This window comes from Zosterops lateralis, assembly GCF_965231275.1.
Source record: "Zosterops lateralis genome assembly, chromosome: 25".
NCBI lineage: Eukaryota > Metazoa > Chordata > Aves > Passeriformes > Zosteropidae > Zosterops > Zosterops lateralis.
Genome location: NC_139785.1, coordinates 2,258,676 through 2,286,651, shown reverse-complemented (window position 1 = coordinate 2,286,651; position 27,976 = coordinate 2,258,676). Strand labels below are relative to the sequence as shown.

At 53.7% G+C, this 27,976-nt stretch overlaps 1 protein-coding gene across 1 annotated transcript in view; it reads left to right on the top strand.

Annotated features, from left to right (window-relative positions):
• Nucleotides 1-25,200, top strand: part of LOC310918931 (nectin-1-like) — a 60,242-nt gene extending 35,042 nt beyond the window's left edge. Inside the window, exons 2-6 of the mRNA XM_083877948.1 lie at nt 7,411-7,761; nt 8,486-8,788; nt 9,252-9,369; nt 11,144-11,295; nt 20,380-25,200. Coding sequence (XP_083734074.1) covers nt 7,411-7,761; nt 8,486-8,788; nt 9,252-9,369; nt 11,144-11,295; nt 20,380-20,927 — 1,472 coding nt within the window. The 3' untranslated portion in view covers nt 20,928-25,200. The remainder of the gene's footprint in view (nt 1-7,410; nt 7,762-8,485; nt 8,789-9,251; nt 9,370-11,143; nt 11,296-20,379) is intronic.
• Nucleotides 25,201-27,976: the final 2,776 nt, after the last annotated feature.

Below are 27,976 nucleotides of genomic sequence, written 5' to 3'. Positions count from 1 at the left end.
CTAATAGCGAGGAGATTTAGCACTGGACCAGGCAGAGCTCCTTGAACAACATCCAAGGCAAGCAGGAAGCCCAAGGAAGAGGCAGAGCAGAGCAAACACTCGTGTGCATTTGGGGACTCAGCCCATCAAGATAAGGGCTCAGGACAGTCTCAGCTTAATTAGCTTCCATCTTCTCAAAGCTCCAGCTTCTTTCCCTTCCTCCACACTAGATTTTCCAGCTTTTCTTCCCCACCCAACCACCAAATAAGCATTGGCTCTGCTTGTGGTCCCCTTTCTTTTGCTTACAGGTTGGAATTGGTAAGCAAAAAGACCTTGGTTTTTTTCCTTGCTGGCAGGCAATGAGATGATTCTGGAGGGAAGAGTCTTGGATTTTTGGTTCTTTGTCTTTGCCTGGCCAGCTGCCTGCTTTTCCTGGTGCAGAATGTCATCCTGGACTGGTGGAATAGTGGCTGGGGATGAGCAGAGACGAGCTGGAGTGTGGTGGTGGAGACACAAGAGGGGCAGGAAGGTTTTTAAGTCTACAGTGGAAGGAGGGCACATCAAAGAAAGGCACAGGCATTGACCGGCTGGAGAGGCAATCCTGGAGACAGGCAGTGGGGAGAGAAGGAGATGTGGTGTGGAAATTGCAGAAGAAAGGAGATTGGAGTGGTGAAACGGGGTGCTGAACAGTGGGAAAAGAGCTGAGGAAGGAGCTGGGGTCACATCCAGCCCAAAAGGAGAGGGGAAATGGCCAGGTGGGCAGCACTGGGGCAGGGGCAGGCTGCTGGGGCCCAGGTGTGGGAGCTGGTGCCAGGAGCAGCTGGGGCGGGCCGGGCGCTGCGGGACCGAGCCTTTGTGCTTTGTTGCTGAGCACGGGCTTTGGGAGCTTTATTGCAGGAAGGCCTTTCCCAGTGCTGTGTCAGCTCTTTCTGCAGGAGCCCTGCTCTGCCAGCCTCCCTGCTCTTGCCATGGGGCATGTTCCCCTCCCCGTGACTTGGGGGGTGAAGCAAAGCAGCTGTGAGAAAGGCAGGGAAGGAACGGCAGGGAGAGCTGGGAGCAGAGGCAGGCTGCTGTTCCCATCCCACTCCTCTGCTCTGCAGCCCTTTTTCCTGCCTGGGTGCAGCTGGGGTTGAAAAACTCGTGGTCTGGTCTGGTGGTCACGTCTGTCTCTCCAGTCTGTGGGCCATCCCACCCTGGCCTCTGCTTTTCTCTCATCTCTTTCTATGAGCAGCACTGGGACAAGCAGGGTCCTGTGGGTGACTCCCAGCGCTGCCTCAGTGACCAGATTTCCCAAAGTGTAACAGGGAATGAGTGGAGCATCGATGGATCAGGCCCTCTGGGGAAGAGCTTTCATCCAAGGGGCTCCTGGGGCTGCTTTGTGCTCCATTTACCCAAAGAGGGAATCCCAAAGAAGGCTTTACCCCAAAGGCAGCCAATGGTGGCCTGGCTGGAGCCCTCACTCAATACAAGCCATTGACTGGTGCTGGGATAAAATCATCTCTGGATGGATGTGGGTCTGAACCAGTGACCTCGAGGACAGGGCCCCGTGTTTCCCATTTGAAGCCAAAGCCCAGCCCAGTCCTCTCTTGTTTGAGAGGGGTTTATGTGGCTGAGGGCCAGCAGGGCCATTGTACAGCACTGCCATTTCCCGACAGCTCCCATAAATCTCTCCCAGCTCCCAGTGGGAAGGAGGAAGGGATGCCTGGGTGTGCAGTTTCTCTCTTGGGGTGCCCCCACCCCATCCCAGTGTTATCTCAGGCCTTTCATGTGCAGCCATGTCACCTGGAGCTATAATCTTGCCACATCTCTCTCATCTCCTTTCTAAAAGCTCTCCCTCCCCTCGTGTTGGAAACTCAAGTTTTACAATCCCTGTGGTGCTCCAGCTCCCAGCAGGAGTGAATCAGTGCATGACAGAGAGACCTCCAGTGAAAGTGTCACAGGAAGGGCCTGGGGGTGACTCACTGGAGCCCACTGACTCACTGGATCCCACTCCTTCATCCAAAAGGGCTCCCAGCAGGGCGAGGCAGGCCCTGTGCTCTTGGAAGAGCAGCAGAATCCTGATTTAAATGCCTGGCAATCAATGCAAAGCCTCCCTGGCAAGAGCAGAGGTACTAACCCCAACCTCCTGGCCAAGCGCCACCTCACACCTTTGCTTCTTGCCACCTGAAATTCCCCTGCTGGGATTTAGGATCTTCTTTCCCATGTTTCCCACCCTGCCCGGCACACCTGGGATGTTCTTTGGGCTGTTGGAGGCTCTGCCCCACAGGAGTTGTGTTTCAGGCCTTGTTTTCCTTTGGAAAGATGAATTCAGAAACACTAGTAGAGAAATTTTTAAAGTACCACCAAGTGGAAAGTGTTGGGCTCCTGTTCCATCCCACTTTTCCTTCATGGAAAATCTGCAGTGTCTGTGAGAGATGTGGGACCATCACTGCCCGTGGCCGGGGTGCTGTCACAGCATCAGGTGTTCTTTGTGGGGGTTTGTGCAGGTGGAAGGGAGATGCATTAGTTTGTCCCTCTCTCAGAGCCCAGCTGCTGTGGCTGGGACCATCAGGAGAGATCCCTGTGACATCTGCATCAGTCATGATATTGCCACACCGAGGGTGGCTCATCACACTCCTGCCAAGGGCTGTTTCAGTGCCCTGGGGGGGAGATGAGTATCAGGGAACAGGAGGGAGAGAAATCGGTGAGAGGCTCAGCAGAGGCAAGGTTGTGCAAAGCAGAGTGGAGTTCACATGGCTCTTAACAAAGAGGCTTTGAGTGAGGTTGTGACAGAGCTCACCCGGAGCCTGGAGATCATTTCCAGAGCTTTCTACATGGGGGAGCAAGAACCTGATTTGCAAGTGTGGGAGCCTGGCTGGAACAGCACCTCCTGGGCTTTTGGGAGAAAGGGCTTTCAGGTCCAGGAGCCACCAGCTGGCACTCCTGCCCTGTCCCCTGGCAGCCAGGGAGTGCAGGCCTTCCTTCCCAGCCCCTGTGCCCCCGGGCACCCTGAGCTGTGCACGGTGCCCCCGAGGCCTCGGTGAATATCTGGGGTTGGGATCGTGGGGAAAGGCATCAACACAAACCACTTCAGAGGCCGAGGTGGAGCAGGAGGATCTCCGAGGTCTGCACTAATGAGGTCTTGGCACCGACACGCCTTTGGCACACGGCTGGGCCCTTTCTGGTCCCTGACAAAAAATAACACCACAGAACTAATGAATAAAATGCGAGTGGGCAAGCTGCAACCCATCCAGCTAATCCCTGCTCGGGTGCTGGCTGCCCCTGGGAGGTGTCAGCGTGGATTGGTGGGCACTGGGAGATCTGGAGTGGGGTGTGAAAACAGCAGGATTCATCCCAAGCTTTTTCCCTGCCCTACCAACCACGAGGAGCAATCCCAGCACTTCAAACACACACACACATCCAGCTGAATATGTTCAAACCTCTCCAGAGGCTGATTAGTGATTTTATTTTCTCCTCCTCTGCCGGCCGTGCGTGCTCATTGCCATCAATTATCTATGCATTTGCCCTGATGAATTATTGAGTGTGTAACGGGGCGAGGGAAGGCCCGCCAGCCCAGCTCAGTCACCTTGCAAACAAGAGCTCCCCAGAGCGTGGCAGCAGCCAAGTTTTGCCCTCTGGCTCCTGATTTAGGATGGGAAGCTGATCCAGCAACTTCCCAAACCCCTTTCCTTCCATCTGTCCCCCTTCCTCATCTCTGCATTGAGGTGTGGGAGCTCCTGGAGCAGAAGGGGTGTGTTATTTTCCTGATTTAAGGCTTGGATGAGTGGAACAGAAAGTTTTTCCTGTCTTGCCAAAGAGTTGTTCCGTCACCTGGAAAGGAAACGCGATTTCCGCGCTGTGTTTGGGGTTTTTCGTGGCTTTTTTTTGTTTTGTTTTGTTATTTCTTCTGCCGGGTGTTGTGTTTTGGGTTGTTTTTTTTGTTTTTCCTTTTCCCCTGGAGCCTCGAGAAAGTTTGGAATGTGTTTTTGTCAAAGCTGCGGCGTGTAAAGGCCTGAATCCCGGCTTTGGCAGCACTTGGCTGTTGGCAAGTTGTCCTCATTCAACTGGCACTGGCTTTTTCCTTGGCCAAAAGTCTGACTCTTTACACCTGGACACAGGAAGGCTCTGCAGGACCATTCTGGGTTCAGGATCAGGTTTAATAGCTCCAAAATCCACTTTTTTCCTCCAGTTTGTGTCCAAGCCCAGCCTGTATTGATGCATGGATCCCATGGCAGGGGGAGGGCAGAGCTGGGAATTGTTGCTGCTGCTCATTGTCAAGATAAATAACTTGATTTTTAAAAGGGTCAGTTCATTAATTTGCAGGGAAATCACAGCATGAAGGAAGGGCACAGCAATGATGGATGGAGTGAGGGACTGGATTGACCTGCCCTGTGCTATCCATCACATTCCCTGCTGGAATGGCTGCAGCTTGATTGACTTTATCTTCATTTAAGGGGCACATTTTGGTTGCCCATCAGTGCTGGCCTTCAGCCTGGCTGTGCTCATCCAGATGTCCCAGGAGGGCCTGCCAGCCCTGCAGGGGTGACTCTGGGGAGGATCTGTGGCCTTCCACCCTCTCCTCTCTGCAGTTTGGCTCCTCTGCAGCTCCAGGGCACCGCAAGGAAACGCCGAGCTGTGACTTCCCCCTTTGCTGGGGTGTGGAAATGCCGGTTCAAAGGGCCCCGCTGGGGGGTCAGGGAGCTTGTGAGGAGCACAGCCAGCTGTTGTGGGGAGCAGAGCCAGCTGTTGTGGGGAGCAGAGCCAGCTGTGCCAGCGCCCCAGCCCCAGGCAGGCCCTGCTGGGGGCACCAGCCCTCGGTGGAAGAGGCACTGATGACTCTGCTCTCCCCCAGCCCTGGGAGCAGGAGGGAGTGCTGAGCACACCCACCCAGGCTGGGCCGTTCCCAAGGCCCTGGCTACGTGATTGAAGTGCTCCCCAGCAAGCTCCCACACGCTCGGGGAGGCTCTGGAGCCTTCTGAGCCAGACTGCTTGGCAAAGCTGTTCCTCACCCCGGCGGGTGTGGGCAATGCTGCAAGAGGCTCGCTCACCTCCGGGGTGGAAGGAGCAGCATATGCTGCACAGCGTGCAGGAGACATCTCCCCCTCCCCTCTCCACCCATCCTTCCCTCACATCCCAGCCTGGCCTCGTCTAAACCCGGCCTGTGCCCTCCTTTCATCAGGGAGGACGTTGTGGGCACTGGGGGCAGAAAAGTCCTTCGTTGGGACATCCTCCAGAGGAGAAACATGGTCCAGATGTGCTTTTCTCAGAGTGCTCTGTGCTTTGTGGAAGGAAAACCATGGGGAAAAGGGAAAACCATGGAGAAGATGGCCCTGGCTGTGCTGGGAGGGGAAGGGAAGGGTGCACCCTGCCAGCCCCGGAGGACGCGTTGGTGGCTGGTGTGTGCAGGCACATGAGGGCACCAGCACTTTGCTGTGGCTGTCAGAAGCTCTGGAGAACATTCCTGAGCACCCAACTGCAGTGCTGGGCTCTGGGGCTTGGCTCGGGGAGCAGGGGGCAAGTTCACACAGAGCTCTGGAGGCCGAGTTTCGGTCAGAAGTGCTGATGGCTGTGGTCAGCTGGTGGCGTCTCCTGGCTGGGCTGGGCTGTTGGGGCTTGTCCTCAGGGTCACAGGAAGGAGAAGGGAGAGAGAAGAGGCGTGGATGAGATGTGGGGATTAAGATAAGGCTGGGAACAGCAGGCAGGGAGTGAGGGGGCAACGTGGAGTGTGGGTGGGTGGAGAAGAGTTTTGTCTGCCTGCACTGGTGTGTGTGTGTGAAACTGCAGGAAGGAGACTCTTGGAGAAGTCCCAGGGCACGTCTGCCACAGGGACCAGCACTGAGGAGCTCATTTTAGCCGTGGACAGGGAGCCATTCATCCCTGGAAGAACAGAGTAGGGTGACATTTCTGTTAGGAGGTGCTGTCTTGTTTCTCTTGCTCTACATTTTTCTTTCCCCAGCCCCTCTGTCCTTTCCATTACTCTTTCATGTTCCTCACTCTCTGTGCATCTTTTTTTTTAAATCCCTTTCTTTCCTTTCCTCCCTGGCTCCCAGCATCCATCCAACTGCAGATTCTCCCAGAAGCAGGGAGCAAAACCCGCTTTTCTCGTTCTTACCACCTTGCCTCTCTCTTGTATTTATCATACAAATACTGGCTGTATAATTACCAGGGCATTATCTCTAAACACACAGATTAGGAAAAGACACAGTGGCAGCAAAGATGAATTTCAGGGTCAGTCTGGTGGGAGATACTTTTCTCCATCTGTCAGGGGAGGAATCAGCTGAGACAGGAGCTGTCATGAACTGCAGCTCCCACTTTCCAGGAGCACCTTCCACAGGATCAAGGTGGAAGGCTCCTAAATTCAGCCACTTCTGGGGTTATAAAAAGGCCACAGAAATGATCTGGGTGATACAGGGGGATCATACAAGGTGCCTTAAAGCTGTTCTTGTAGGGCAATTATTGCTGCCCTGCCACGAGGGCTGAGTCTTTGCAGCTCCTTTAATTACTGCTGCAGCTCCAATGGGATTAAATGGATGTCTGAGTGTGTGTTAGCATATGTTGGGATGTGCTGTGCTGATAAACATCAGGGCTTTCACATGCCTGCAGACACACATGCCCTGCATATTTCCCATAACTGATTCAGTGTCACCCGGAGCTGAAGACAAAAGGGTGGAAGGTGTTATTGATCCAGCCCCGTGCCTTTGGGTGATGATGATGAACTCTAGGTTGGGCTGGTTATAGAGGGATGAAGGTGTTACTGATCCAGCCTGGTGCCTTTGGGTGATGATGTGACCAGGCTGGGCTGGTCACAGTGGGATGAAGGTGTTACTGATCCAGCCTGGTGCCTTTAAAGAGCAAACACTGAAATCATCAGAGTGGTGATGAGCTCTAGACTGGGCTGGTCACAGTGGGAGGAAGGTGTTATTGATTTAGCCCTGTGCCTTTGGGTGATGATGAGCCCCAGGCTGGGCTGATCACAGTAGGAGGAAGGTGTTATTGATTTAGCCCTGTGCCTTTGGGTGATGATGAGCCCCAGGCTGGGCTGGTCACAGTAGGAGGAAGGTGTTATTGATTTAGCCCTGTGCCTTTGGGTGATGATGAGCCCCAGGCTGGGGTGGTCACAGTAGGAGGAAGGTGTTATTGATCCAGCCCTGTGCCTTTGGGTGATGATGAGCCCCAGGCTGGGGTGGTCACAGTAGGAGGAAGGTGTTATTGATCCAGCCCTGTGCCTTTGGGTGATGATGAGCCCCAGGCTGGGCTGGTCATAGAAGGAGGAAGGTGTTTATGACCAAGAATGAAGCTGCAGGTGGTGCCTGCAGCCACAAATTGCTCCTGTATCAGCCATGCCAGTAAAAAACAAGAGGAATAAACAGAGGAATTCCTCAGCCTGATGCCCCACAGCCACACTGCCTCTGAGGATTACCCAAATGTTGACGTGCTATAATTTCATTGCAGGGCTGCAAGCTCAGAGTGTCTTGGTCAATGACTCGGTCTCGGGGTTCATCGGCACGGACGTGGTGCTGCACTGCAGCTTCACCAACCCGCTGCCCAACGTGAAGATCACGCAGGTGACGTGGCAGAAGGCCACCAACGGCACCAAGCAGAATGTGGCCATCTACAACCCCGCCATGGGCGTGTCCATCCTGTCCCCCTACAAGGAGAGGGTGACTTTCCGGAATCCTTCCTTCAAGGATGGCACCATCCAGCTGTCCCGCCTGGAGCTGGAGGATGAGGGGGTTTACATCTGTGAGTTTGCCACTTTCCCCACCGGCAACCGGGAAGGGCAGCTGAACCTCACCGTGCTGGGTAAGGCTCTGGGCAGGCTCTGCAGGGGGAACCTGAGATTCACCTCCTGGGAGCTCAGGGTGAAGGTGGATTTGGGGTGGAAATGGTAGCTGTGATGGATTTTTAAGTAGGCTGGGAAAAGGTGAAGAGCAGGGAGCACAGAGCAGGTGGTTCTGAGACAGCTGAGCTGTCACACCTCGTCTTCTTTCCAGCTCCCAATTCCCCTTTTCCCTCCACCTACACTCCTAATGCAGGTGCAGTAACAGTGGCCAGGTCCCTGTGGGAGTGGGGAGCTTTAATGAGCTGGGGGCTGTTGAGAGAGAAGAAACAACATATTGATCCTAAACTCAAGCAGAGCTTGTCCCTGGAGCTCAGGGCTGTCAGTTAACAGACCCCACCCAAGCCATACATGAATGGTTTTCTCTCCAGTTTCAGTTCCTTTCTAACACAGGGGTGAAAACCTCTGGGAGGAAAGGACTGACATTCCCTATATCTGTGCATTTAGGGCACCTCCACCATCGTTTCCCCATAAATGATGCAGGTAGATGCTGCAAGGTGCACAGGCACTGCCATAAAGCAATTATTACGTGGGAATTATTGCTGGAAATCTGCACAGCTCTGGACTCACCACAAGCCTCAGTGGTGTTAGATGGCTCTTGGGATGTAGCAAACAGAGCAGCACTGCTTTTCTAACCATCCCTTTGCACCCTTTTCTCCTCCTCCTCCTCCCTGCACTCCCCTGCAGCCAAGCCCACGAACTGGATGGAGGGCACCAAGAGGCCGCTAATCGCCAAGTCTGGCAGGACAGAAAAGATCTTGGTAGCCACCTGCACCTCCTCCAACGGGAAACCCCCCAGCACGGTCACCTGGGACACAAAACTGAAAGGGGAGGCGGAATTCCAGGAGATCCGGAACAGCAACGGCACGGTGACGGTGATCAGCCGGTACCGGCTGGTGCCCAGCCGCGAGGCGCACCGCCAGCCGCTCATGTGCGTGGTCAACTACCAGCTGGAGAGGTTCACCGACAGCATCACCCTCAACGTGCAGTGTAAGGGGGCCTGGGCACGCCTGGGGGGCTCCCTGCTCTGGGGCAAGCGCCCCAGGGAAAGAGGGGTTTGGGAGGGGTTGGGGTGGTGGAGGGGATGGTAGCTTGGTTTTAGAGAGTGGAAACTGGAAAGGTCCTTTGGAATAATTGTGGGTTTTCTCTTTTTCTTTTTCTCTGCCATGTCTCTTTTGCTCCCCTTCTCTATCTTTTGCACTCTGTCACATTCCTTGTCCCATCATCTTTCCCTCCTCGTGTTCTCTCTCCTTCTCCCACTCCTGCCCCCCATCCCTTCCTATTTCATTTTCTCCCCTTTCCCACAATGCTCTCCTCTCCTTTTAACCTCTCTCCTCTTCCCACCCATGCCCCTCATCTCTTTCCATTCCATTTCCTCCCCTTTCCTTCCCTACAACCCTTTCCTCCCTCCTTTTCCCCTCCTGCTCTCCTCCCTTTCCCCCCACCCCTGCAGATGAGCCAGAAGTCACCATCGAGGGCTTTGATGGCAACTGGTTCCTGAACCGCAAGGATGTGAAGCTGATCTGCAAATCTGATGCCAACCCCCCAGCTCACACCTATGAGTGGAAGCTGTAAGTGTCCCCAGAGCAAATGTCACCTCCCCACAGGGACAGGGAGTCTCTGCAGACACCTCACTCACCCTCTGGTCACTTAGGGCCCAGTCCCATGAGTGTCAGTGGTGTCACTCCGAGCTACAACCTGTGCCTGTGATGAAGGTGGCTGCCAGCACAGTGCAGCCTCAATATCCACGGAAAACTTCTCTTTCTCACCTCCCTGGGATAATATTCTGCCCTGGTGACGTGAGGCAGCTGAGGTGTGACAAGGTGATTAATGTGCCCAGCACCACCGAGTGCCTCAGCAGCGGGGCTGGGAAAGAACCCAGGATTCCCCTGCTTTGAAGGGGCACAAATAACACAAAATTTTGTCTGTGTGTGAACAACCTTTCCCCAGAATCAACTCCAGCAGCCCCTCAGGTGACTGACATTAAACAGCAACAATTCCTTGTCCTCAGGTTTCCAGCTTTTGGCTGAACACACTAAAGGGACTTGAAAAGTGAGTGAGGGGTGTCTGGGCAGTCAGGTGGGAATTGGTACAACCTGATGTGGTTCTCTCTGCCGCTCTTTCTTCCCTGCAAGCACTCGTGTAGCTTTAAAAGAGGAAGATCAAATGGATCCTTTCTTCTTTTCAGCTGGCATTTGTCATCAGGAGAGAGGCTCTCCACATGGCTTTGCAAGGAGCACATTCTGTCTCATTGCACTTCCCAGATCAAACTGTTCAAAGTGAAAGTCTGAAGAGGATTGTTTTCCTTGCCTTTTTTTTCCTACTTCTCCATCCCCAGCTCTCTCCATCTGTTGGTTCTGCCAGTCTGACTTAAACTCCAAGAGGCTCTCTGGGTTCCTCACAACATTTCCAGGAAATGCCTCAGAGGCAAAAATGCACCCAAGGCAGGAGAGATGCCACTCGAGGCTGTTTCTGTGCCTCCTCCCCTTCCTGGGGGCTGCTGCTGCTGCCTGGAATGTAAAACCCAGCAGTGCTTTTCCTTCTCCTCCCATTTGGATGGGGATGGACAGCAGTCAGGGGAGCTGTCAGAGGAGGCAGCAGCCCCCTGGAGCATCCTCACCACCCCTCTGAGCTGTGCCCTTGGCTTTGTAGGTTCAGGGCTCTGTAGGACCACAATTAAGGTGTTTCTCCATCAGCTTTGGGATCACTGGCTTGATGCAGCTGGGGAATGTGTGTTTTCTGTACATATGTGTATATGCAGACATGCAAAATACATGCATTTAGGCACTTCTTTACAATCCTAATTATACCCCCGTTATTCCCTTTTGTTTCTTATAAATTGCTGACAATATGTGCACATTTGGGTTGGGAGGAGGGGAAGGAATTACTTGAGTAATTTTTAATTGCCTAAGAGAAGTAATTACTTTACTTTGCTTCAGTAATTAAGAATAACCAGGCCATGTGTGTCTTTTCCTAACACACAGGGGCTTTTATTTTTTTTTTCTTTCATTTTTTCATCTGCCTTTGTTCATTTATTTTCTGTATCTCTGGGTTTAGCTTTGCATTATTCCAGTTTCACACTTACCTGTTCTGACGTGGGCAGAGCTTTAAATCAACACTGCTGTCTATGAGTTGGGGTTGATACAAACACTGGCTGATCAGGAGAGTGAAATGGGCAGGAAATTGGGGTAAAACAGGGTCAGGTTGTGTCCCTTTCCTGCCTACATTAATGGGGATTTTCCAGGCAGCTCCTGCACCTGCCCAAGGGCAAACACAGACCCAGAATGTTGGTGTCACCTGCTGGGTGTCACCTCTGGGGTCAACCATGGTCTCTGTCCCCCCCAGGCCAAACGGGACCCTGCCAGGGAGTGTGGAAATCCAGAACAACACCATCTACTTCAAGGGGCCCGTGTCCTACAGCGTGGCTGGCACCTACGTCTGCGAGGCCACCAACGCCATCGGGACACGCTCGGGCTTGGTGGAGGTCAATGTCACAGGTAGGACAGCACCTGGAACGTGGCAAAAAGGTGGGCAGGGAGACAAAGGTGTGAGCAGTTGACATCTCCACCAGTGCCATCTCCTCAGTCACCAGTGTCTCCTTTCGGGGGTGGGAGTCTCGTGGTGCCGATGGGGCAGCGGAGTTCTTGGCTTTGGAATGGTGTTGCACTGGTTTGCTTTGGATTCTCTTTTTTCCTCCTTTCCTCTCGTGGTCTTTTCCTTTCTTACACCAAATCAATTTGTTCCCCCCCCACCTTGTCTTCTGCTTTGGATTCAGAGATGGTTGTACGTGTTAACAGCAAAGACATGTCAGGGAGATATTGATCAGAACAAGGGGCAGGATGAGGATGTGGACTGCCAGAGGGGCAGGAGATGGATGAGTCACTTGTTCAGGATGGTGTTTGGTGTTCCTGCTCTTGGGTAATTCTCCTGATCCTTCATCTGAGCTCCTTCCAGTGTTGCTCTGTGAACTCGCTCACCTGCCTGCCACGGATTCCTGTGGGAGCTTGAGGAGCTTTGGGCTCCAGGAAGGAATAACATCCAGGATGCAGGCAGTGGGAAGTGATGCTGTGATGTCACAGGAGACAGAAGGGATCTGACGGCCTGCAAAGCACTGTGGCCACGGGAGGGAGGGAGAGACGTGGGCACGCTTGGGGAGTGTCAGGGAGAGAAAGTCATGTCAGGAAATAGCTCCAAGAGAAGAAATAACATATGGCAATAGCCTCATTTCTGAAAGTCACAGTGACATTGCGAGACATCACCGAGGGGGAAAAGCGGCTGTGGGTGCTTGGAGAGCAGAAAAGAGACCTTTATCCCATTCCTTTGGGGTAAAAGGAGCGATTTGGGTTATCAGGCAGTGACTGGTGGCCTCAGGAGGGCTGGGAGTGCCTCCTGGAGCAGTGAGGTGGAGCACAGCCTCATGCAGGGAGCTCTGGGCTGCAGACACCCCGGACAGGATGGGCAGTGAGGTCAACGAGCTGCCCTGGGGGCTGGCAGGGCATGGGGAGCACAGGACAGACTCCCAGGGCTGTTCCCTCTTCCTCTGTCCAGCCCAAGGCAGTCAGAGCCTCTCCTGCTGCGCAGTCCTTGTGGAGATGTCTGAGCTGAGAGTGATGAAAGTCCAGCCCCCTCCACAGCTTTTCCTGGTGGTAAATGCTGAGCCAGCACAGAGCAGAGTCTGGGGCAGCTAAAATTAGCAACAGCTCAGTGTTTGGCACCCTGAGCACCTCAGCTCCCCTCTCTGTAACGTGGGCAAACCAGGCTAATCTTCCTCTATCCAAGTGCTTGGAGGTCAATGGATGGGATGTGCTAATTAGATGCTAATTACCCGGTATTTATTTATGATCATTATCACTGTAGCAGGTCTTTAATTCACACCTCCTGTCCTGGAAGCCTGCCTGCTGAGTTCTTCCTGGTACAGGCATTTCTCTGGGGGCTGTTTCTTTTGCCAGCACTGGAAGAACAAAGCCCTTTGTGCCCAGCCCTGCCCAACCACCCAAAACCAGGGCAAGGTCATGGCCCAGATCAGCTGCTGGCCCTTCCAGGGGAGTTGTCACCTCGGTGTTCCTGGGGCAGTGCCTGGTACAGGCTGAGCTGACTCCCTTTGGCAATAGAAATCCATCCCACGCAGTGCCCAGGACGTTGGGGCACGTTTGGAACAGTGAGCAGAGCTTAAACACCTCCCAGTTCAGCCCTCGGGCACAGGGGAGGAGAGGAATCGGGACTGAAGAGGACTTTGGGAGCACCAGGCTCTCACTGTCCATTCCTCCACAGCCTCTGTGTCCATTTCCTGCTCTCATTCTGCCTGTCCAACCTCCCCATGTCACTCGAGGTGTCAGAACACCAGGCACAGCCCTCTCCTTGTGTTTCCTGCCCATTTTGGATGTGTCTCAGCCCCACAGTGCCACCGGTGGTGTCTGCACCAGCTCACCTGCACAGGCTCTTCCAGAGATGAGGGGCTGTGTGTCCCCCCGTGGGATTTGGAATTGTCTCTTTTCCTGGTGTGTTTTTCAGAGGACTGGTAGAGCATTGTTCTCACACCCCACCAGCACAGAGGAAGTGGGGGCTGGCAGGATTTCTGGGCTTGGGTTTGGTGTCTGCCTGCCTATAATGTCAGCTGGTTCCCAAAGGTCCTGGCTGTGGTGTCGAGGTTAAATGAGAGGGAATGAAGGGCACACCCACAGCTGCCCTGCCAGGAGGGATTAACAGCCAACCCCACAGGCCAGGCCTGCACCACATTTAAAAAAAAATATATATATTCTTTAATAATTCATGGGATCTGAATATGTTTATCCAGCTCTCCCCAAGGAGCGATTAGGCCGGTGCTGGGGAGGGCTCAGCCCTCCTCGCTCAGCTATTACAGGTACATTTGTTTGGGTCTTGCAGGCAATTTAGGGATTGTCAGTGGACCACGAAACCTCTTTCAAGAGCTGCATGCAATAAATGGAGTTCAATCTAGTGAGCAGCCAGCCTTGGGAGGAAAAAAAAAAAACAACACGGAAGGTTGATGCAGAGAAAACCCTGCAGCAGCTTTTCCCCCCTCTGTCTCCCTGTTCTCCCCCCTTTTGCCACCCAAAATCTTCCCTCCAGGCCCCAGAGTGCAGGGCTGGTTCAGCCCCCTGATGGGAAGGGCAATTTGTTCAGAGGGAGAAGGCTGAATGCTTCTATGAGAGTTATGGTGCATTAAAGAGATTGATAAGTGGAAATTTAATATTTTATTCCGGCAATCTGTTCCCATAATAGCTTCTCCTGCCTTGCAGGACCTTTGTCAGTCGCAGGCAAGCCATGTAGTGTGACATGTAACTATTTATTACGGGCGGGTGGGTGACAGAATAAAAGGCTGTGCTTATGGACTGCACGTGTGTGGGGTCCTGCACAGAGAACTGGCCATGGACAGTCACCTGTGTGATCCCAGTCTGCATCCTGGCCATGGACAGTCACCTGTGTGATCCCAGTCTGCATCCTGGCCATGGACAGTCACCTGTGTGACCCCAGTCTGCATCCTGGCCATGGATAGTCACCTGTGTGACCCTAGTCTGCATCCTGGCCATGGATAGTCACCTGTGTGACCCCAGTCTGCATCCTGGCCATGGACAGTCTCCTGAGTGATCCCACTCTGCATCCTGGCCATGGATAGTCACCTGTGTGACCCCAGTCTGCATCCTGGCCATGAACAGTCACCTGTGTGATCCCACTCTGCATCCTGGCCATGGACAGTCACACTTGTGTCATCCCATCTGTGTCCTGGTCGTGGAGATTCATTTGTGTGATCCTGTTTTTATCCTGGCCGTGGGCATGAATGTGTGTGTGACCCCAATGGACATTCACACCTGTGTGATCCCATTTGTATCCTGCCCATGAACACTACCGTGTGTGTGATCCCATTTGTATCCTGGCTATGGACTTAAGCACCTGTGTGATCCCATTTTAATCCTGCCCATGGACATTCCCACCTGTATGATCCCATATTTTTTTCCTGGCCATGGACACTCCCATGTGTTTGATCCCATTTGTATCCTGCCTATGGACACTGCCATGTGTGTGATCCCATTTTTATCCTGACCATGGACATTCACACCTGTATGATCCCATTTTTTTTTCCTGGCCATGGACACTGCCATGTGTGTGATCCCATTTGTATCCTGCCCATGGACATTCACACCTGGTGACTCCCAGTTTTCATCCTGGCCATGGAAATGGTTTTCCCAAACTTGCTGCGCAGGGCAGGCATACACCATTGGCACGTGGGAATGTCCATGGATTCATGAACATGGGTTTTTCTGGGTGCAGCAGAGCATGGACGTGCCCTGGCCCCGTGCAGGGGACATTCACCCACTTGTGCACTGGCTCCAGCCAGAGGAAGCACAAGGAGAAAAGGAGAAAAAAAAAAGGCAAATGGACCTTTGAAGGAGACTCTCAGAGCTGGGGCAGCCTGTGCCAGCAGCTTTGCAGCCCTTGGATGTGCCACAGGCTGGGGGGGAGGAAAAGCTGGCAGGGGTGGCTGACCCCCCCTGCTCTGTTGGCTTCCAGCAGGGAGTTATTTACACACCAGCAGCGCCCTCGTCCCAGCAAGGTCACTGCAAACAGCCCCTGGGGCTGCTGGAGCTGCTGCCACACAGCACCAGGCTCGGGAAAGCCCTTTCTGGGAAGTCCTAAATCCCAAGGCCTGCAGCAGGTGCTCCCAAAGCCAGGCAGATTTGGGTGGGAGGATGTAGGGCCCGGGGGGGCAAAGAGGAGCCAGCCCCGAGGGGGGGCCTGGCTGATGCTAATCTTCCCGAGTGGCTGTGCATCCTGTCTGGTGACATCTGTGCCAGGGCCCCCGAGGGGAGCAGGGCTTGATTGACAGGGGATAGGTGACCTGAGAGAGAGATTAAAACCTAAGACACGTTTGGCATCTGGCCTGAAAGCCGTCACACTCTGACACGCCGGTGGCAGCTGCTGAACTCCTGGATTAGTTGCCAGCGGTTTTTCCACCCCCACCAGCCCTGCAGGAACCCCCGGGAGGGAGAGGGAAGCAGGATCCCTTTGGAAAGCTGGAGATGGACATGCAGAGGTGCAGAGGGTCAGCAGTGCTCTGGGCTTCTCAAATTGCAGCTTTGTCCGGACGTTTCTCCTTATCTTCCCTCGTGCACAGAAGTTAACACGGGAGCAAAGTCCTGGGATAATTCGGTGTGGGCTGTTCCGGCAGGGAAAGTTTGCCATCAGCAATCTGGCTCCTAAACAAACCCCACAGGGCCATTTCTGTATTTGCTGAGGCCATCTGGGAACTGGGAAGCCCCAGGAATACGTTGGAATTCCTGTTCCTGTTCCTCCGTGGAGCTGCTGTTCACATTGTGTGGATGTTTGGTTTTTCCAAGGTAGGAGGAAATCCAGAGTCTTCCTCTTCTGGAAGAGCTTGGGCTGACACATGTCCAACAGCCAACTCCTCATGGAGTTTGACATTTTCTCCAGTGCCCGTGGCCACAGGGAGAATCTGGGCTGGTACTGGCTTTTCCCTTGGTCCTTAGGATTGAGGGGAAAAGGATGGTAATGGGACTTAAAGGAAAAACATGTCCACATGAAGCAGTCTTTTAAAATATCCCAGCAGATGAGCAGAAGAGCTTCTGAAAGCTCATTTCCTGCAGATCTGCATATCACAGACAAATTACTGGGTGTCTAAAAATACCCTTTTTTCTGATCTGGGCCCTCCCTGCCCCTGGGAGCGGCCTCCTGTCCCCCTGGGCTCTCTGATGTCTAATGAGGTTTAGCTCCCACCTCTGCCAAGGATCCCACTCCAGCCATCTCCAGGAGCTTTCTGACAGGGATAATTTCAGCTCGTTCTCTCACATTGCACTAAAATTGGCCAGCAGGTTCAAAAAAGCAGCAGATAAAGGATTGATGGACAGGTGGGACGATTTGCATGCGCCTCATTTTTATTGGAAAACAGCCATTAAGAGAAAGATGGGATTTTTTTAAAAAAACCCTATACTTTTGATGTGATGGGGAAGGTCTGGGGGAAGTTTGTAGCCTCACTGTTGAGCCCTGGGGTGCTGCAGGAAAATGCCAGAGCCTTGCAGAGGGATCAAAGAGAACCTGTGGGCTGGGCCAGGTGCCAGGCTGAGCCCGGGGTGACCTCCTGTCTCCCTGCTCTCCCAGCTGCTGTCCCAGAGGTCTGGCTGCTGGCACGGGGACAGGAAGCTGGGCTGAAAGCAACAGCTGGCAGAGGCGGGCACGGGCAGATAGTGTGGCTGCTCTAATTCCTATTCATACAGCACTCCCTCTTTTTATAAGGGCTGGGGGGTGGCAGGCGGGGGGAGGCTTTTCATGCTGGCATTAAAGCCTGGCTTGTTCCCCCTCCCTGGGCTCCGCTGTCTCCTGTTTCTCCAGGCTGCTTTTCACAGTGGTTTTAATTCTCTCCAGACTCTTCCTAATGGATTTTTCACATGGGGCCCCCCGAGCACGCTCAGGCATCCCACCGGTTTCCAGGAATTTCACGCCCCCCTCGGACACAAAAACAAGGGGATCCTTTTCCCACACTTCCCCTTTCTCTGCCTTGGTGCTGCTCTGTTTGCACCCCGGATACGAAATGGGGTGAGCAGAGGGGTGGGCCCCAGTTTGTGGGATTGGCAAATGGTCCTGGTCGTTAATGGAGATGGATGTGGGGACAGGTGACACGCTGGTCCCCGCTCACCACCTGCCAGTGCTGAGGCACCTTGTCACAGGGCACAGCCACACCTCAGTGAGGGTGACAGCAGTGACACAGCCCACCCTGCTCCGGAGCCAGCCCCGGTCTGTGCCGCCATCCAGTGGCAGTGCCGGACCCTGGAGTGGCCGGAGCCCCTCCTGACCCCGCCCCAGGGTCACCCAGCACACCCCCCGTGGGAGGATGAGGAGGGAAGGAGCTCTGTGGGTGATGTGGGGCTGCTGGCACGTTATCTTCCCCCTGTCTTGCTTCTTCCTCCCTTCCCACAGTCTGGGTTTGTTCTCTCTGGCGTGGGAACGGCGCCATGGTGAGGAGGATGGGGATGGCATGAGGGGAGGAAAGAGTTCCTTGCCTGAGAGACGTGTGAAATGCACCAGGGATATAGGGATGGATGGATGGAGGGATGGATGGATGGATGGATGGATGGATGGATGGATGGATGGAGGGATGGATGGATGGATGGAGGGATGGATGGATGGATGGATGGATGGATGGATGGATGGATGGATGGATGGATGGATGGATGATGGAGGGATGGATGGATGGAGGGATGGATGGATGGATGGATGGATGGATGGATGGATGGATGGATGGATGTGTTCCCGCTCGTGTCCATGGTGTTGGCAGTGCCAGGGGGGTGGCACGGGGGTGGCAGGTGCAACATCAGGGGTGGGCAGCACAAAAGGCAAGGAAAAAATAAATATCTCCTGAGAAAGGTAGGAACACATTCCCCCTCTTCTCTTCACGCTTCCAACCTGGACTGTTAATGAGGCTTTTAGCAGGAAAGTCGGCCAAGCTCCTTCAGAAATCAGGCACAGACCTCCCCTCTCAGATCTGCTCTCCAGAGCTGGAGGCAGAGGGATCAGTATGGTTTGAGGGATATGCACCACGTCTGGGGCTGGTCAGGGTGGGTTTTGTGGGGCCACGCAGAGTCAGCCTTGCTGTAGGGAACTGTGGGGTGTGAGGAGGCTTCAGAGCTGTGGGGAAATGAAAGATGGAGCCCCTGGGGCTGAGGCAGCTTGCTGGGCTTCCCCTGCTCCCACTCAGCCTCCAGCTGCTCCCCTGCTCTGTGCACAGCTTTGGGAATTGGGCACGACAGAGGCTGGGGCAGCCAGGAGCAGGCTTGGGCAGGGGAGAGGGAGCAGTGTGGGTGTTGTGTGGTTGAAGCTGAGCCCTCAGCAGGCAGGACATGAGGGGATGGACGTGACTGTCCCTGGTGTCCCTGCAGAGAGGCTCTGCATTAACCAGCTGCCTGGGACAGGCCTTATGTTGATGCAACACGTGGCTTTGGCTTTGCACAGCCCGACCCCGGCTCCCCGTGCTGCAAGACATGCCCCTGCTGCTCCTCTGAGGCTGTCTGGGGGAAAAATGCTGCCTGCACAGCATCCTGCTCCTCATGCTGGCTGCAGCAGGGACCCTCCATCTGTCCCCCAGCCCACTCTGCCCAGTGGGCTGCTCTCTGTGTGGGTTCAGCCTCAGGAGCCTTGGCTCCAGGCAAGTCAGCACTGCAGAACCCAACACGCTGGTGTCGGGTTGATGTTTCAGCAAAGGCAGGAATTAATCATCTTCCAGGCACAAAAAAAACTCCAAAACATTCATGGCTCAGGCCAGCAATTGCTTGAATTCAGTGCCCTTGTCCAAAACCTGCAGCTGTTGCTGTGCCTTCACTTGGGGGAAGCTCTCCCTCAGTGTCTGGGCTGAGCTGTGCCAGCAGGGACATGCAGGGGGGCAGGCAGCAGCCACTGCCTCACATCCCTTTGCAATCTGCTGCCTTTCAGCCCCTCTTTCCCCATCACACCACTCTGGCTGTGCTCAGGGATGCTGAGTTTGCTGCAGGGTCTGCACCCCTCCTTGGGCTGCTGGGGGAGACAGTGAAGGCCAGGGGGCTCCAGGCTTGGCAGGCTGGCCTGGGGGGTGGGAAGAGCACTGGGAGAGGTCTCATGTGCAAAGACAAGGCTGCCCCAGGGCATTAACCAGGCACCTGCTGCCTAAATTGGGAGGCAGGTGAGGAGCTGAGACATCCATATAGTGTTTGATGCCTCATGGACACGGGTGTTCTACAGGCTCTGAGCTTGGCCAGGGGCTGTAACTGTGCCCAGAAAGGCTGATTGAAGTCCTGGCTCAAACTTTATCTGTGCCAAAGTGTAGGTGTTGAACTGCATGAAAGAGGAGAGAGCTGCTTTCTCATCTCTTTCCTCTGCCTCTTTTTGAGTTATTTCTTTCTTTTTTAAATAGGTCAGGGTAACTGTATAGGAGCAAGATGAGCAGCAGGAGTGGCACTGTGCTGGCCAGGGAAGGGAAAGAAGCAGCAGGAAGGTGGTCTGCAGGGTCAGCACAAGGGTCAGCCTCAGGAGGGCTCTGAGCAGCCACAGGGCACCCATGGGTGGGTGGGGGATCACGGGGTGCTGCTGCCTCCTGGCCCCAGCTGGCTCTGATCCGGGCTGGGATGTGAGGAGAGGGATGCAGGGTGGCATCCCTGAGCAGCTGGGTGCCCACCCCTGGGTGGGGTTTGGGGCCTCACTGCCTGTCAGGAGCACCCCCTGGGAAACTGGAATTCTGTCAGCCGGTAAAACGGAGCGCGCCTGGACTCAGTACATGGGACTGGTGGGATCTGAGCACACCTGGGGAGGGGAAACCACTGCTTCCAGCCTGCTCCGGGCTCCTGCATGAGGCTTGGCCAGCTTGGCACGGCACCTTCCCCTTGCTGAGGCAGAGCTGACCCCCGTGAGGACACCCCTCTTCCCCTTTCCCCAGTTTTTCCCTTCCCTGTTCCTTACCCTCATCTTCCCACCCCCTCACCCCCCCGCCCCGGCCCAGACTGGCAATGAGAGCATGGAGGGGAGGGCGCGTTTCCGCATGGTTTGACACTGTTCCCCCTTTCCATCTGTCTTTTCCTACCCAGAATTTCCCTACACCCCGTCTCCAATCGATGATCACAAATCCATGGTGCAGCCGAACATCCCCACACCGGTGATTGGGGGCATAGTGGGAGGCGTCTCGCTGGTCCTGCTGGTGGCCGTGGTGCTCTTTGTGGTACTCCGGCGCCGGCGTCACACCTTCAAGGGTGACTACAGCACAAAGAAGCACGTGTACGGCAACGGCTACAGCAAGGCTGGCATCCCGCAGCACCACCCGCCCATGGCGCAGAACCTCCAGTACCCCGACGACTCGGATGACGAGAAGAAGCCGGGCCCCTTGGGCGGCAGCACCTACGAGGACGAGGACGAGGACGGAGGAGGAGGAGGTGAACGCAAGCTGGGCGGCCCCAAAGCCTACGAGGAGGACGCCAAGAGGCCTTACTTCACCGTGGACGAGGGCGAGGCCCACCCTGAACCTTACGACGAGAGGACACTCGGCTTCCAGTACGACCCCGAGCAGCTCGACCTGGCCGAGAACATGGTGTCGCAGAACGACGGGTCTTTTATTTCCAAAAAGGAGTGGTACGTGTAGCTCCACGCCCCCCTCTGCTACACTCAAACACACACACACACACACACACGCTCACAAACACGACGCTCTCCCTCCCCTGCAGCCCTCCCGGCACACCCACGCACGCCCCGCCCGCCCCGCACAGACTTTTTGGATGCTCCCAGCAGGAAAAGGGGCTGCTGGGGGTGAGCAGGGAGGGAGGGCGGCTTTGCTTATGGATCAAAAATTTTTTTTTTTTTTTTTTTTTTTTTTGGGAGGGAGGGAGGGCAGGGCTCGTGCGGGAGGGCGGGAGGTCGGGTAATTATTTTCTCTCGGTTTTGGTTTGGCTTTTTTAATTTCTCTCTCTCTTTGACGACTTTTCGTCCCCTTCTGTGGTGTTTGTATTGGTCGGTGGCTTAGGTGTTACTCTTTGCTTTAACGACTGTTGCCCAGCCTGTATATTACACTCTTGTTTGTGTCTTCATGTCTCAGAGTGCCCTTCCCTCCCCGAGGCTTCCTCCTCCCGCTCCCACCCCCCTGAAACACTGGAAATTTGTTTGTATGTTGTCTTCTTTGTTTGTTTTTGAACCTTGGGAGGGGGGCAGGTGGGCTGTCCGTAGGACAGAGGCCAGCGGAGTTTTATGGCGATGGAAACATAGGTGCCATTATCAGGTGAATGGATTTTGGGTTTTTGTTCCCCCTAATGGTTTTTTTTTAATTATTTTTTTCGGTGGGGTCTGGGTGACATTCCCATTGCCTGCTGCACACACCTGGAGAGAACCACACCCAGTTTTTAATGACTCAGTGAAATGAAAGTGAGGAGAAAGGGGGAAAAAATAGCCCTAGACCGAACCCCAGGTGCAGGGGCTGATAGCAGAGCAGGGAAACAAAACTGCCATTTTCCTCCTACAATTTATTATTGCCTGGCTTTTCATTTTTCTGTCTTTGTTTGAGTGTTCTTTTAAATGAAAGACAAGGAGTATTTATTGCTGACATTTTCCCCCCCGTGATGGCTCAGAGAGGGGGCTGGCTGTTTTTGTTCTCGTTGCTGTTGTTGTCGCTGGTACCAGCCACGGAGCAGTTCACTGGGGCACATCCACTGGGGAAGGGACCAACTGAGGACACTTTGCTGCTTCCACACATTCACTGCCTTCAGCTCTGCTCTGCACAGCCAGGCAGGGCAGGACCAGCCCCTGAGTTTTATTTTATTATACCACTAAGACTTAATTGTCATGTGTTTACACTTTATTTTTTTATTCTGGTCAAAGCACGGGGGTGCTTCTCTCTCTCTCTCTTCTCTCTTTCTCTCTCTCTCTCCTAGCAACAACCCCAGCCTGTGGCTGCACCACGTAGCTGGCATTGATTGCCACTTTTCCAATATCAAATCCCTCTCCTGAGCACAGGCTTGGCAGACAGGGTAGGAGGGATTGAGCCTGGGGTATTGATCTCGCCCTCCTTGCCTTGAGCCACGGCGTTGTGCTGGGGAGGTTTGCATTGCTGCTATCTCTGCTCTGTGAATAAATGGGATTCCAGACTTCAGGGCCCTCCGTCTCACACCGACCATCTCCAAATTAGATTCACTGGGTTGAGGCTTATTTTTTTTCCTTCTTGTGGGTTATATTAATTTTTTTTTTTAAATTCGATGTATAAATAAATCTTTTGTTTGAAAAGAAATCCCCAGTTTTCTGAGCTGTATTATCATGGACATCTAAAAATAGCAGGACTAATTCTCCTCCTGCCTTTCCCGCTGGGTTTTGTTCCACAGCGGTTCTCCTGCTGCAGGAAGGGAGGAGGGTGGAGAGGCAAAGCCACACGGATGAGGTGAGGGCAGATCCCTGATCCAGGCAGCCCCCAAAGCTTTCCTTCCCCGTGAGGAGCTGGGTGCAGAGCACAGGGAGCTCAGCCTGAGCCATCCCCAGTGTGCTCTGATTGCATTACTGGGGCAGTGGGCAATCCAATTGCAGGGCTGTAATCTCTCTGCTGTTCCTGCCAGCCCCTCAGGCTTCCTGGCTCCTGGCAGCACAGCCACACGCCACAGGAAGGCTGCTCTGTGTCCTCCCAGAGCCAGGGCAGGCAGAGATTCCCTGGGGATCCCTCTGGCTGAACAGCCCCAGCTCCATCCACAGTGCCCTGCTAGCAAAAAACACCCCAAATAAAGGAAATAAAACCTCTTAATAGCTCTCCAAATCTGCGATTACTGATGATTAGGGGTGGGAATGACTTCCCTCCAGTGCCCTGGGAGAGCAGCACACACGCAGGGCTTTGATTCTCCCGGAGGGAGAGCCTGTAATCTGGATCACAGTGTGTGGTGCAGGGAGAATTCCCAGCAAAGTCCATCTCTGGAGTGGATAATCCTTTAGATCTGGATCTGAATCAGGGCGGTGACAGAGCCTCCAACACCAGACTGTGGGGAGGCATCAGCAGGCACTGGGGGAGATCAGAGGCACAGCCCCTGCCCTGCAGATTTCCCCCCCTCCCTGGGAGGAGGTGGCATTGGAAGGAAAACAATCTTTTACAAAATCTGCAGGGTCCAGCAGTGATCCTTCACGTTCAGGTGGAGGCCACTGCTCAGGTCTGGCAAATTCCCACCAGAGTGACCCCACAGCTGTAAAGAACAGAGGTGCAAAGCCTGGCAAGTGGGGCAGAAGGGCCTGGGAGAGAGATCAGGGCTCTGTGGCTGCTCCCAAGCTCAGGGCTGACCAAAGGAACCCCTAAGGAATCTGCTTTGGGAGTTATTCATTTGCCTTTGAAGGAGTCATTTTTGGAGCTTTATTGCCCATTCACACACTGTGAAGGCTCCCAAACCCAGTGGGACCCAGGGGAAGGAAAGGAGAGAGTGGAGCAATGTGGGATTTCCAAGCTACAGCCTGTACACGATTCCCTTCCTGCTGCAGCACTTTTTTCCTGCCCTTTCTGCACCAGCCCAAATTTAGGACTTAGCTCAGGCACTTACCTCCTCAGAGTGGTTCAGAAAAGGGGTCAAATGATCGTTTTTCATCCAGAACCTTGAGTGGAAGATCCTTAGACAGCGTTGCCTGGCACACCCTGCGAGTTCAGGGCTCAGTGCTGCATTCCTCTCATCCTTGAGCTCTTCAGCATCGCTCCCCCGGTGCAATCATCACCACAGCCACAGACAAGTGCCACCTCTGTGCTGTCATTTGCTCCTTGCTGTCCCTTGCAAGGTCAGCTAGACAGCCAGGACACTCTTGGGGTGGTAATTAGCCAAGTGATTAGCCATTAATCCACGGCAAGGTGGAAGAAAAAAAGAAGTGTGGGGGAAGAAAATCAGATTGATGCTCCATCTGAGAGCTGTTTTGGTCCAGTAATAGCATCGCTGCCTTCTCGGGGTTGAATTGCTCTGAGGGGGCCCTTGAAGGGAATTAGATGAGTTTTTCCACCATCATCAAGCAGGAATTGTGATGCCTGTTCCTACCTGAGAGCTCAGGAGTGAGCTCAGGAGAGAGGACAAAGTGAAGAACCACCTGCATCCTGCTCCTGGGGCTGTGCAGGGGGGGAAAGTGCTGGGGCTGTGCAGGGCTCAGCAGCAGCTCTGTGTCCTGGTGATGGTGTCACTTGTCCCTTTGTGCCCCAAATTTCCCTCAGTGGGCAGATCCTGCCAGGCTGGAGTGCCACACACAGCTCAGGGGCTGGGCCACCTCTCTGGGACCCGCAGGCTGCCCCAAGTGAAAACTCCCCTGCTTCTCCACCCCACCTCTCATCAGAGGTGCTAAGGAGGTGGGACCCAGCAAAGAGGAGTGGGAGCTTCCAGCTGTCCCCGGGCCTCCTCCCCTCCACCTCGGTGCTAGGGAGCATTTCTGCAGGAAATGTCCCATTTCACACCAGCCCTGAGCTGCTGTGCCCCCCTGGCTGTGCCTGGGGTGGGTTTGGCCCTCACCCTGCTCGGGGCTGGGTGTCAGTGCCTCATCCCCTCCCTGGCAGGGATCTTTGTCCAGGAGGGATCCCTGTGCTGGGGACAGACATCAGCGTGGTGCTTTTCCCCTTCCCAAACCCTCATCCTGGATGGCAAAGCTTGGTGGTACCTCAGGCTGGGTGGGGAAGCTGAGCAGGTGTGGAGAGAGAGGTCAGTGAGCCAAAATTCAGGTGAATTTGGGCCAATCCCCCACCTTTCCCCCCGCAGTGTGAATTCAGGGAGCTGTACAAGCCAACAGGTCTGTGTCACAACCCACAACCAGCCTGTGCTTTATGTTCAAAGATACCTCAGCTGTTTCCCTGCTGGGGCTTTTCTCTAGGATTATTCATTGCAATTCACCCTAGTGATGTTATTTTCCCTTATTTAATTACCAGGTTTGTTGTGTGTTGGTTTGTTTTTGGTTTTTTTTCTCCCCTGTTAAGTCGTTTTCATTCAAGCAGGGGGAGAAAAAAAAATTAAGAAAAAAAAACAACCTGAAGATTTCTTCAGAAAATAAATCAACGAGCTGAGATGGTTGCACCAAATTGATTGCAAAGACATGAGGGACAAAGGGAGCCATTTTCCTGATGTCGAGTCAAAAAAGAAACACAACAACAGTTCAGCAAAAATCACGGAGGGTTTTGGAGAGAGAGATTCCAAAGATTGATCTGGAGGCAGTTAGAGAGGGGAGTGTGATTGGAACAGGGGCTGCTGCTCTGCCTGGCCGTCTCCCTTTGCCATGCACAAACACACACACACGCACACAACACACTGATTTTTGGGGTTTGGGGACTAGATTGGATGCAGGGGAAAACCCCAGAGCCCTTGTGGGGGTCAGATGTGTCATTCCTGCAGGCTGGGAGCTTTCCCTGTGTGGGAATGGGGGATCCCAGGTTGTCAACGGGTTAAAATCCACTTTTAAGTTCCCCTGAACCTCTGCTGTTGTAGCACTGAAGTTTTGGGTCTATGCAGGCAGTGGGGACAGGGGACACTGCCAGCACGGCCTGGCTGCTGCCTGTTCTGTATTGGGCTGTGAAATAGCTCCTCACCTGCCCACCCTGCACTCCTCCCAGCCCCTGCATCCCCAGGGAAATCTGTCACTTGGAGCTTTCCCTTGGGATGAGCAGGGGATCCTTGGGACAGGGGAGGGTGGGAGGGTCTGGGGTCCTTCCCCATCAGTCCCAGAGTCAGCCCAGAGTGGGGCTGGGGGAGAGCAGGGGGGCTCAGCCCATCTGCAAGAGGAGGAGAGCCCCAGAGAGGAGCTGAGCTGGGATTTGGGCCCAGGGGGGATTCCAGGTGTGATTCCCTGGGGTCAATGGCAGGAGCACATGGAGCCAGATCCCCACTGCTGATGGTGGAGGGACTCTCCTTGAGGATATGGATTTTCTTTTCTTTGGCCTTTCTCTTTTTTTAAAAAACATGATTCCTCAGCTCCAGTGGTTTTATCTCTCTTTTTCTTCGTCCTCTGGCTGTAATGATCATTGTGGAATTGAAACTGCAGACAGACAAACAACCCCAACCCCACTTTTTTTTTTCTTTTTTTTTTTCTTTTTTTTTTTTTTCTTTGTTTATTTTGTATTCTGTGTTGTAAGTGCTTTTGTAAAAAAGAAAAAATAAAAATAATAATAATAATAATGTAATGGACTTTTATGATTTTGGTTTGGTTTTTTTTTCTTTTATTTTTTTCTTTTTGTTTTGTTTTCCATCCTTTGTAATTTGTTCATTTTGAGTCCTTGGGGTGGGGGTGGGGGGTATTTTCATGGTTATAATTTGTGTGGGTGGGGTGTTGCATCACCCTTCCTTTTACTTGTATAAAAAAAACAACCCAATAGTGGCTGAGCTGTGGAAAACAAAAAAAATGTACTTTTTTATAAATAAAGAATTTTAAAAAAAAAGAAGAGACCTTCTCCTTCTTTTTGGGAACACCTGTGGCTGCGTCGTCGTGCACTCAGTGACTGGGAACTGTGAGGAGCTTCCAGTGGGTTGGGTTGGAAATATCCCAGGATATGAAATTTATGGTTTTTTTTAATTTCAATTATTTGTATTTTGGAAGGGGAGTTGCTTGCAGGTGAAGGTTGAGGGTTCAGAGATCTCCAAACCAGCAATGGGCTGGAGGAGGTGGACTGGGAATGGCTGGGTTTGCCCCTGGCGTGGTGGTTCTGTGTGGAATTCTTGGACAGCAGATCCAAAAGAGGTTAAAGGAGGCTGGGAGCGCTTCCCTTTGTTGATGTAAGCAGTGAAATTCCTTGGCTGAGCCCCAAAGTTAACCTGAGCTTAAAAACAAATGGCTAGAAAAACACAGGGCAGAAAAATCCATCCAAAACCCCGTGAAAAGTCAGGAGAGGTGTCTGTGGCTGGGGAAGTTCTCACTGCTGGCTGCAGCAGACGGGACAGGCTATTGGAAAAATGTCAATATTTCCCTAGAAATGTGGAATTAGCTGGTGTCAGGGCCAGCATGCAGGGACTCTGGGGGATGTTTTGTAGTGCCACACGTGCCTGCCATGCCAATGGGGCTTCAAAGCCCTCTGCAGGCTCAGGGTGAGCTCAGGGCATTTCCCCATGTCCCTGTCACTGCTCCCTGCCTTGGGAAGGACACTCTGCCTCTCCTTTCCCCAGCTCCTGCCTGTGAACAGAGGCTACAAAGGTGGCTTTGTTCCCAAAGATCAAGGCCAGGCTTTTGCCGGGGAGGGAGAGACAAGGCAGGCAGGAGATCAGAGGAAAGGCTCCTGCTGTCCTTGCTCTGATACCAGCAGCTCCTCTGGGAAAGTGGGAAACTCCATGGGAAGGGTTTTTTCCCCCAACCTCAGCACTGTGGGTGATGTGCTGGAGGCCTGAACCTAAATCAGACCCAAACCCCAGTGCTCCCAACACAGAGGGACCCAGACTGGGATTGGAGCTGTTCTCCATGAGCTGGAGGGAGAAGGGAACGCTCAGGATTAGGCTGGGAAGGAGTGGTTTGGTTTGGAGCTTGTGGCAGGGCAGCAGAGGCTGGTCCCAGGCTGGTGATCAGTGCCCTGTGTGCAGCCTGGCTGAGAATCCTCCACATCCTCCTGGCAGGAGAATCCTCCAAACTCCCATGCTGCTCACAGAGCCAGGTCCCTCATTCTGCTTTGGGAGAGCCCTGGGAATGCTTTCCTTGTGAAAGAGGAGGAAAATCCAGGATTTGAGGTGACCAAGGGGA